The 11,391-nt window shown below is 34.4% G+C and overlaps 1 protein-coding gene across 4 annotated transcripts; it reads left to right on the forward strand.

Annotated features, from left to right (window-relative positions):
- Nucleotides 1-346: 346 nt before the first annotated feature.
- LOC106063324 (uncharacterized) lies at nt 347-8,259 on the forward strand. Of its 4 annotated transcripts, XM_056015315.1 has the most exons (5): nt 506-522; nt 1,016-1,075; nt 1,339-1,536; nt 2,324-3,480; nt 7,762-8,259. In XM_056015315.1, the coding sequence occupies exons 3-5, from the start codon at nt 1,344-1,346 to the stop codon at nt 7,882-7,884; spliced, it is 1,473 nt and encodes a 490-aa protein (XP_055871290.1). In that variant the 5' UTR covers nt 506-522; nt 1,016-1,075; nt 1,339-1,343; the 3' UTR covers nt 7,885-8,259. The 4 variants fall into 4 exon arrangements, with proteins under 4 accessions (XP_055871289.1, XP_013077112.2, XP_055871290.1 ...); XM_056015314.1 differs by lacking the exon at nt 1,016-1,075 and having other exon boundaries at nt 347-537; XM_013221658.2 differs by lacking the exon at nt 1,016-1,075 and having other exon boundaries at nt 487-522.
- Nucleotides 8,260-11,391: the final 3,132 nt, after the last annotated feature.

Genomic DNA, 11,391 nt, shown 5'->3' on the forward strand with positions numbered 1-11,391 from the left:
AGGTGCTCTTGACGCCTAAGCCAGGCTAAGCTGGTCTTTGAAGCTATATTGCCAAATAATGTATTCCGGTTTTCGTCAAACGGCTACATTCAAAAGTACTGAATCCAACCTTATTATTGTGCCGGGCCGATTTAACTCGCGTGAAATCCAATGTCCAAATTTCAAATTAGTTTTGCTATTAACTTCGTGACTGCTAATATTGAACTTGATGGTTAGTATAGTTCCATGGTTGGATTTGAAACTTAGATATATATAGATCTATGTACTGAAGTAGATAGAATAGCCAGTATTTTGAACTGCTAGATACTATTAGTTTTATATCCATTTGTTTATTTACAATGGAAAACACATGGCTTGCAAAGACAACTCGTTATCTAAAAATCTAGATCTAATACTATCATCTAGAGTCACTAGATTATAGACCTCTACTAGATCTAATCTATAGTTTATTTATTAAGTAATTTATATTCTTACTTTAGATCTAGAATCTAGATTTTGTTTAAAAGTTTAATTTAAAGACAGGTAATTGAGCCTGAGGTAAGTAAATATGAGCAGCTGAGCTAGACTAGAGATCTAGATTCTACTATAGTCATCTAGATCTCTGATTTATAAAATTTATTAGTAATTAGTCACTTTTTTTTTAGTGACAATTATTAGTCTGATGACTGATCTATTTCTAGATGTAATCTATCATAATCTATGTAAATATAGTATATTATAATTATATACTCATCTAATTCTATAGTGACTGTCCATATATATACTTATATAGATCTAAGTCCATAGTATCTACAATATTATCTAATGATGTCTAATCTAGACTAGAATTAGAGTGACTAAGAGTGACTTAGACTAGTAAAAGTAGTACTAGATCTACTAGTATTATTAAACTTAAAGTAGTTAAAGTAGACTGACTAAGTCATCTAAGACTAAGTAAGTAGACAGGCTATATCAAATTGGACTTAGAATTAGATCTAGAATCTAGATAGACTTATTAATAACTTGGGGTTTGCAGACAACGTACTAATTACATAGGATGGTCTGGTGGGGACAGAAGAAGAATTAGCTGCTCAAGGTAAGTGAGGTGCATCTAGACCTAGAATCTAATACTAATAGGCACAAGATGTTTGCAGCATATATAATAATATTATTATTATATATATTATGCAATGCAAATCAATTCCGAAAAGACGCAAGTCATGACCAATGGCCAACACACAACAGGGCTTTAAACTTTAAACACTTAATTTTCTTAACGTATCACAATGAAGCTGATAATCATCATGTTAATAATTTTTGTACATTTGAATTTGATTCTTCTATTTATTTCTTTATTAGTAACCATGGCAGACGCTAGTCCAGACTCATACTTCAATAGCTATGCTGATCTTGGAGTACATGCACTGATGATTAAAGACTGGCCTCGCACTGCTACTTACAGAAATTTCTTTGAAAACAACAGAGATTTTGTGAAAGGCAAAGTGGTTTTGGATGTAGGTGCTGGAACTGGCATATTGTCCCTCTTTGCTGCAACTGGTGAGTCGTTTATTATTTGCGAGCATTCTATTTCTTTGTTGTTGTTTTAACATTTAAACCTTCTGTATACATCTGAACTTTGTATTTAGAGCGCCTTAAGTCATAACATCATCTTTGGTAACAGCGTTATAAAAGCTATTATGAAAAAAACGTTTTAACATATTCCTTTTATGAAAGAGGTATGACAGGGAACGATGTTAGAAACTGTTGTCCAAGCTGCCTGGCAGATAGCGTTCTGCTACATATTACCATCATTTTTTTAATTTTATATACATTTATCTTATCTTATCATTTATTTATAAATCTGTTTTTCTTAAATTAACTTTTTTTATTTTTATTTCATGTCTTTTCAGTAATTAAGCTTTTTCTTAGTTTTTATCACTCAACAAATAAAAAAAAAACTAAACAAACAAAAAAATAAGAGAAAATAAATAATTTAGCATCATTTGATTGTTGTAGGTTTTTGGATATGTTTTTAAATTAATTAATATATTAGTTGTTACTGTTAGAGCACTGCATGGAATGAATGTAAAATGGTGCAAATGTGGCTGTTGAATGGAAATAACCTCAGAAAAAAGGAAGTCAGAAAAATGATTAGGCATTGACATTATTATTGGGCATTCTTTATACCAAGATTAAAGTACTTATAAAAATACAAGTTTGCAGTTGTGTGTTGATTTACTAGTCTTAACAGTAATGAACATTTTTGTATAAAAGTAAAAGACTAAAATAATAAAAGAAATAAGTGTTGATCATTATTGATTGACATCTCTTGTATTTTCCCCAGCTGGTGCTAGAAAAGTATATGCTGTAGAAGCCAGCAGTGTGGCCTGTCTGTGTCAGGAAATAGTGGAGGAGAATCACCTAGAAAACATAATTGAAGTGATCCATGGTGCAGTGGAAGACATTTCTCTACCAGAAAAGGTGGACATTATTGTATCAGAGTGGATGGGCTTTTACCTGCTTCATGAGTCTATGCTTGACTCTGTCATCATTGCTCGAGATAAATTTCTAGCCCAAGATGGAGTTATGGCCCCTTCTCATGCCACCTTATACCTGGCTCCTGTGGACATGTCTGACCATTTCCAAGAAAGGGCAGAAGAATGGAGCAACATCTTTGGCTATGATCTCTCCCCCTTGGCCTCTCAGCTTAACATAGCAGATGTGTCGAAGCCTCTAATCAAGTGCATTAAATCTGAGTCTGTGAAGGCTGAGTCTCAGACTGTGTTCACTCTGGATTTAAAGAGAGTGACAGTTGACGATGTCAGAAGTTTCACCTCTTCGCTCCTGTTTTCTGTGAAGCAGGACTCTAAAATATTTGGTTTCGCTGCTTGGTTTGATGTATACTTTTATATTGAGGGTAACAAATGTAAGGAAATGACATCCACAGCCATGAATAGAGAAAGCTTAGAGAAAAATACAGGAGACAGCAACACTGACAATTTGAGCCCATCATCCAAAAATAATAAACTCACAGAGAAACCATCAACTAGCAAAGATTCTCCCACTGTGAATAATAATTCAAAAACATTTCAAGAGCTTCTACAGTTAAATCCTGCTCAGATTCTATCCTTGAAGACTGGCCCCCAAGATCCTCCTACGCACTGGAAACAGACTATTATTATTCTTCCACAAGCAATCCTGGTAGAAGGTGGCACTGAGGTCTATTGCCGGTTAAGTATGGCTCAAAGTCCAGAAAACAAACGTCATTATAACATTACTCTTAAACTTGATGATGACAGTAATGAAGAAGACAGTTGTGAAGAATTTGAAGATTCATCTTACTGCGCTAATACTTTTGATTTTGAAGAGCCTACTGACCATCCAGTGCCTTGTTGTTGTGGGTCTGACCGATGTGTTCTGATTTCCACCCTAATAAAGAAAATGGATGACGAAGAGAAACTCATGCAAGATGAGGTTGATAGTATTCAGCAAGAAGTACAGGTAATTGTTTCTTTCTTTTTGCACTTATTGTATACTGGTATATATTTCATTGTGTTACAATTTATCTCCAAATTAGGAATGCACTATAAGAAGTGAATCAGAAATGAAAGGAAAGCACACAAAAATGATATATATATATATTATAGCACTTTACAAATTGATCATCTTCTTGGTTACTGAAATCTACATCTGATCTACAATGATTGAGGAGTGTTATTCTTTGCAGATATTTGTGTCTGTGTATGTGTATAATACATAAGTTTTTAATTGTTATTTTGTAACATGATGGAGATTTTATCCATATTTTAGTTACTCAATAATAATATACGTTTTGTTAAATTATCACATAACATCTCGAAAATTCTTTTTCTTTTCCAAATTGGAGCAAATTTACCCCTGAAAGGCCTAATCCTAAGTTATTTGCAATTGTATTGGTTTTATAATGTTACTGAAATGTACTATTCCTTTGAATAATTTTTTTTACTTCTGGCATGTGCATGTGTGCATTTTGATTTCCTAGATTAGGCATCATCAATACCAACTTATATTCTTTATATATGGCCTTTCCCATTGAAACAATCTGTTCCCACACAGTGCTTTTAGCAATGTATTTTTTTAAGAAAAAAATATAAATATTGTGACATACTTAGAAAATACAGTGGAATCATTTTAGTCCTAATAACCTGCTTATATCTGATTAACCAGATTTGGCGTAAAAAGGATTTATTTTGGTACATTAGTATTTTGTATTTAATTTACCAGATTTGACTGTATTGTGAATTGAGCTTTTTGTGAAATAGATCAAAAATAGACTAGATAAAGGGATTGATATACTATACCGTATTTAGTTAGTCATTTAGTGTCAAAATTAACAAGTAGTTTTTTACCAGTTTTATGTGTATTTAATTAGTGGCTTCACAAGAATAGGTGTCATCCGGTGCGGTAAGATCAGATTGTCCAAAAAAAAAAACACCCCCCAGCACTTCACAAGTTCCAATTATAGACTTTTGAATGTTAAGATAAATTTAAAATTTCTATTAAAGTTTTTGTACCGTTAAATATACTTTTCATAAAGTTGCATTTTTTCATTAGTCGTCCTCAGGGTAAAAGTTATCTCAATAACGTTTTGAGCTAACTTGTCACACATTTTATAGAACTATTTGAATACAGGACCATCAAGACGACCGAACCACAGTCCAATCAAGCATATAAAGTATAAAATAATAATTTGTAGTTGTTCTGTATATATGCTTAGAAAAGATGGGCTGCAAGGTTCTTCATAAATGTAGAGAAATGATTTATCTAAGCTCTTTGGGACAGATAAATAATAAAAAACTACCGTTGTTTAGTTCTTTTTTGGCGATATAATACAGTTTGTTTATTGCTCTTACACAACGTTAAAATGAGTGTCGATACTATTTTCTTTTTTTTTTCTCTGACATTTTATCGTTAGTTATTACATAGATTAACATCTAAGATTTAAATTAGAAACAAATTAAACATCAACTGAGCATGCTTACCTTAGTAAACTTTAAACAGCTCTTAATGGAAACTTTTTAACACTATAGTGGTAGTTTTCTGAGGACGACTAATGAAAAAAGTGCAACTTTATATTATAAAGTATATTGATCGGTACAAAAACTTGAAAAGTTTTATTTACTTAACATTTAAGTCTATAATTACTTTAGAAAATACAATTTAAAGTTTCCTTTTCAAGATTTCAATTTGAAACTTATGAATAACTTTAAACTCAATATATTTTGCTAGAATTCGTTTTCAATTGACAGAATTGCTTGCTTTGAAATTCGTTTTTCAAAAGTTATTAATAGTTGTTTATTAACTTTACTTTTGAAAAGCTTCTTTCACATGACACCACATAGAGATGCATTTGGTAAGAAATAGTTAAAGGCTTAAATCTAAAGCTGTTAGAGATTTGTTGATGTCCTTCAAAATGAACTTTGTTGCTAGTAGATGTATTCTAGTTTTTGTATTTCTGTTCAAATATATTGTCGTCTGGCCCAGAATATAAGATATAGATGCACTCAGCATTAACCTCTTGCTCTCTATTTAAATAGTGAATCCGACATCTTGAGATTACTCTACTAATATTTTCATATTGTTAAAACTTTTTTTTTCTGTTGCAATAGTATTCTAGTTTGATTTTACAAAAGTTATCTCAATGACATTTTGAGCTAACTTGTCACATATTTAGTAGAATAAACTTTGAAGTGCACATTGCCAATAATTAACACTTTAATTTGAAGCTACTCTTGTGTTAACTTTTCCTCAGTACATCAGCCAACAAGAAAGTAAAGCAATGAAAGGTCTGCATGTATTCACAGACAGGCGGTTGTCCTTGCACTGCTCCTCTTGTGTTTGTATTTTCAGAGCGATGGCAAAGATTTTCATCATCCCACTTTCATAAAATCGTTCTTTCATGGGTCTAACAGCAACTTGATGAGCACACCAGCGAGTTGTTCATATGACACTCTAGCATTAATTAAAATATCCCATTGATTGGTAAAAGCAGCAAAGAAAGAAAACTTTTTTCTAGAAGCATTTTCTGATTAACAATTTTGACCAAATAGCTTAAATAAATGGTGTACACATTCATTATAGTTTCTTTTCTGTTCTTCATTAGAACTAATTGCACTCCTTCATGAATTCTTGACTTTGTAGCTGCATTAGCATGTCCATGAGATCATATTCTTTCCAGGCGTTTTAAATTATCAGAGCTGCTACCATCAGCTTTTGGTCCACTTAAAGAGAAATATGGAAATATCCTACATTTCAGTCATTTGAACATGACCATTGCTACTGTTAATATATCTTACAAACTTCTGAGATCTTTGTTAGGTGTGCTGTAATACAAGATACCAGAGTACCTTGCAGCATTTATGTCTCTGATAAGTATATCCCTTAAGTGGTTTGCTAAAACATTTATAAACTTGAGAGTTTTGGTGCAAGGTTGGAAAGTAACTTTTCTTTTTTTGCATCACTGCCTTGCAATCTTATAAGTTTATAATTCAGTACTGGGTCATATTTGGATAACTTTTCCACAATCCCCCCAAAAAAAATCCATTATTCAATGAAAAGTCTTTTCTTCAATCCGCCACCAAATACCATCTTTTGCAATGCTAGAAACAATGCGATATCAAGCCATCTATAAGTGCAAGATGTTCCTCTGTTTTCCCAACTATATACATCAATCATAGCAATGACTTCGCTGACAATTTTTTGTAGCCTAAGTCCAGCTGCCAAAATAATCCAAATTTAAAAGCCTGATAAATGTTCTTAACTCTTCTCGGGAGTTTCTCATTGTGGACATGCCCACTATTTATTAAACAACAAAATCTTGCTATTGATTTTCCTAATTTAAGAATAAGTTTATTGAAATATTCATATGCTTTATGATCTTGCTCCTTGTCACTTATCAAAGTTGGGGTGGGGGGGGGTTGTTGAAAAGTGCATTTTTTCCACTTGGGTGTCACCCGGTGCGCCCACACCCCCCCTAGTGACACCACTGTATTTAATCATTATTTTCATGGCTTTTTAGTTTAACAAGAAATAACACCAGCCAAGCAACTCATAATAACAGTTGTTAATAATGGTTGTGTCTGTGCACGTTTAACAAGCAAATGGAAATTCAGTTTGATTACATTTGTTTAAACATTGAATTCTTTTTTTTTTTTTTTTTTTTTTTTTTTTTTTTTTTTTGATAATTTGTTTGATAAACCTATAAAAATAATTTTTTTTTATACCAGAATTTTTAATATTATATTTGAAAGTTGAACTAATATATACATCTAGGTCCATTCATTACCTCATGTCAAAAAGACACCTATAATATATATTATATATATTCTGAATTTAAAAATGTATATATATGGCATTTATCAAAACTTTGGCACTGGTGCCATCCATATATACTTAAATACATTTATTTTGAGGGTCTGGTGGCTGAGTGGTAAAGCACTTAGCTTCCGAACCTGGGGTCATGGGTTCGAATCCTGGTGATGACTGGGATTTTTTATTTTGAAATTTTTAGGGCGCCCCTGTGTCCACCCAACTCTAATGGGTAACTGACTTTAGTTGGGGAAAGTAAAGGCAGTTGGTGGTTGTGCTGGTCACATATAACACCACACCCTGCTGTTGGCCAAAGAAATAGATGACCTTAACATCATCTGCTCTATAGATCGCAAGGTCTGAAAGGGGAACTTTACTTTTACATATATATTATATACTTGAAGCATTGATGGAAAATATTTTTTACTTTTGCAGGTTGAAACACACCAACAGCTAAATGCAGAGATTACAAAAGACTGGCAGCTAGACTCAAGTAAATCTTCACAATCATTGGAGGATGATAGCAACTTGATTGAGGATGGTCTTCCACCTAGTTGATGTATTAGAGTTAATTTCATATTTTGTTATTGTTTTTATTATACATAAGAAAAAATAGCACTAGGGCAAATTTAATTAGCAAAACTGTGTTAGTTTGGACGAAAAAGTTTACTTCCAGCTGTCAGCAGCAGATAAATGTTGCCCACAAATGTATGTTCTTCCAATTTCTTTGGCTGTTTTTTTCATAGTAATTAGTGCTTTCAATGTGCTACTTTTAACTTAAACTTTTGGGAAAAAAAAAGTAAGCATTACCTTAAATATCACTACTGTATTTACATATATGCAAATTAATTTTTATTTGTATGTTACAAAAATTGTTTGTTTCTTTTGTTTATATAAAAAAAAAAAAGTTGAATAAAATTAAGAATATCATCAGATGGGACAGGTGAAAAATCTTGTACAAGTTTTGAATGTTTATTCAGTTTCTCAAGATAATTACATCCTAGCCCAAACCTTCTGCACGACTATAGTGGGGAAGGGGGGGGGGACAGTTAAACCCAGTACCTTCAGGACCAGCGTAAGACAGCCCAGAGTGCATTCCACACAGCCAGTGTTTTTTTCTTCATTATATTCTTCTTCTTTGTTGCCTTCTGTTAAAGTATTTAGCTCCATGTGTTAACATTTTTACTGTTGTTTTGTGATTCACGTCCATTAATGTGGAGTTGAAAAAAAAAATCAATTGATCAGTGTATATAATAAACACCCAGTGTCATACACTAATGTATGTGTTGCGCCCAGTGGTCTAAACCTCGTTGGACCATCAGCTGAACATTTGGAAACTAACATGTCTTCAATCACTGCACAGTCCTGATTACCTTACCGGTTAGACAAAAAGTTATCTTTTCATAACTAATATAAATATGTATGATAGTGTATGCGGGGCGCATAACCCAAATCTTGGTGAAGACTTGAGTTTTGAATTTCGGGATTTTTAGGGCGCCCCTGAGTCCACCCACCTCTAATGGGTACCTGACTTTAGTTGTGGGAAAGAAAAGGTGGTTGGTGGTTGTGCTGGCCACACGACACTCTGCTTGTTAACTGTTAGCCAAAGAAATGTGATCTTAACATCATATGCCCTATAGATCGTAAGGTCTGAAAGGGATGGTGTATAACTTACATTGTTTATTTCTTTTGCATAAATTAGGCCCTATATAGTAGCATGGAAGTAGTTAGAAAGAAATTAATGTTTAAAAATCTCAAATTGATCTGTTTTCTAATCAGTCAATAAGATTATTAAAGAAGTATTTCACGGCAAAGTCCAGGTTGTGACCTACATATTTTATCACACCCAACGCAGGCTTAATCTTCTACGCCTGTCCTCAACAGTATATTTCCTTTTGATCTAGCATGTGTATCCCGCGGTCTTTGTAAAACATCTCCAGATGTCTCGTTCGGAAGCTTCCAGGTTCTGTCATCTATTTCAGTTTAAACAAGAAGACCTAGAACTGGGCGTGGTCTTTTAAATGTTTTCGTAGGGAGGGGCAACTTTGCTAGGTGAGGTCTTTTTAATGTTTTCGTGGGGAGGGGCAATTTTGTAACGCCAACCGCCTTTCTGCTCTCTTAAAAAGATTGCATTTGGCATTGTCACTCCCTCCCTTATTGGATATGTGTCCTGCCCAACATAGCTGTCGAACAAAAAGCAGCCACTCTCACAACCTATAGCTGACTATTTAGTTCGGGTACCTGATTGGTGATTGCCCTAGTCACAAAACCTCCTCGTGTAATATATTGGTAGCAGGAAAAAATATAAATCCTTGACTTTCAGCCTTCGAGTGGCCGCGTATTAGAACATATCTTCTTCTTCGTTCTCATTCTACTTCATTCTACATGTCGGAGGGTTCAGATCAGTAATCCTATCTGAGATGAACCGCACAGTGGTTTCCAGATCAGGCAATTCTCGGTATAGTTTTTTTTTCTATACCGTATGAGGGTTTTGGGGCCAGAGTCTTGTTTGGGCCTCTTGATATAGTGGGGGAGCTACCATCTCCTACCAAGCACGCCCCCAGGTGGCGGATATCGGATGAGCTGTGAATATCAATTAAACAGCCATGGACCAACTGGTTTGTAGTCATGGAGGATGAGTTCAGTGGTTAGTGAAATTCACTTAGACTTAAACCATCCCAAAAAAATCCAGGGAAATAATTGCAAAAAAGCGAGTAAAAGCGCTTAAACTCTAAACCCGGGTAGATGAAACTTGTAAACTATGGATAGTAATGCATCTAGGAGAGACAACTCCGAAATAAAACAACTGCTGCCTTGCAGATAATCTTGGCTGATCAAAGGCTATGGGAGCATACCCAGAAAGAAAAGCAGGCTGAAGTCAAGTCGATGCTCCTCTTGGCGCATAACACATTGACACGCAACCTCATCTATGTTGTACCTCATAACATATCTAATTTGTTATCCATCATTAAGTGGTTTGAATGCTGGGACAAGTTCCAAAAAGTCGGGGAGCGCATGAGGCGCCCTGACCACACTTCCCCGTGGTGGAGGCTTCCCAGGCCTGAGTAAGCTATTATAGCGCAGTGCTGGCCAGGCCACTGTCCTGTTGTCTCATATAATTCTCACAGCTTTGGCCAAACTTTGACTCAGATAGTCAGAAAATGGATAAAGTTTTTACAGATCTAATAAAATATAGTGTGGGGAAGTTTTACTCTCAATGAAGGTCAATCCAAGTGGCTCTCGGAGTAAATTTCTTCTTTGGCATCCTCATCGATTTTTCAAATTGGTATGGTGCGCGAAAAAAGATGCGCGACGGCACTCTGATCATAAAATCTCGAAGCTGGTGTTCCATTAGTATAGTTCCATGGTTAAGCTAGCTACACTGTTGCTCATATTTGTAGTAGAGAAATGAAGCCGTTTTCTGAAGCATGAGATAATACTATCGCATTAATGAATGTAAGTAGGCCTACTAGATCCACGGGTTTCTACTCAAATAGTTTCAGGTCAATTTCATTTCATTTTTGTACATTTCCTTTATGTGGCCCGCGACACCAATGTCGGAAATTATCTTATCTTATATAATACAGACGTTACTTCAAAAAAGAAGATGATTACGTCCTACGCGTCATGCATTTAGTCATGCATATTAACCAATGACTTAAATTCTGCCAAGTCACTGGTTTTCCTGGCTAGCTCAGGCAACCCATTCCATGCTCTAATAGCACTAGGGAAGAAGGAGTATTTGTACAAATTTGTCCTAGCATATGGGACGAGGAATGTGCCTTTATCTTTGTGTCTTTCAGAGTATTTTATTAAATTTTGTATTTGAAGATTATGGTTCAGTGTTTTATGTATGATTGCTACTTTACTTTTGAGCCTTCTGTCCTGAAGGCTTTCTAAATTTAGTGATTTTACTAAAGGTGTTACTCTAGTCAAATGTGAATATTCGTTTGTTATGAATCTCACTGCTCTATTTTGTGTCTGTTCCAGTTTCTTAATGTTTTCTTGAGTTGAGGGGTCCCAAACGGAGGATGCATATTCTATTATTGGCCTAACCAAGGTTAA

This window comes from Biomphalaria glabrata, chromosome 17, assembly GCF_947242115.1.
Source record: "Biomphalaria glabrata chromosome 17, xgBioGlab47.1, whole genome shotgun sequence".
In the NCBI taxonomy this organism is placed as follows: Eukaryota; Metazoa; Mollusca; class Gastropoda; family Planorbidae; genus Biomphalaria; species Biomphalaria glabrata.

Excerpts from the sequence above, each read along its gene's own strand:
- LOC106063324 (XM_056015314.1), top strand. The coding sequence starts at position 1,344 with ATGGCAGACGCTAGTCCAGACTCATACTTCAATAGCTATGCTGATCTT. Across the intron at positions 1,537-2,323 it reads GTCCCTCTTTGCTGCAACTG|CTGGTGCTAGAAAAGTATAT; the intron begins GTGAGTCGTTTA and ends TATTTTCCCCAG. Across the intron at positions 3,481-7,761 it reads GTATTCAGCAAGAAGTACAG|GTTGAAACACACCAACAGCT; the intron begins GTAATTGTTTCT and ends TTACTTTTGCAG.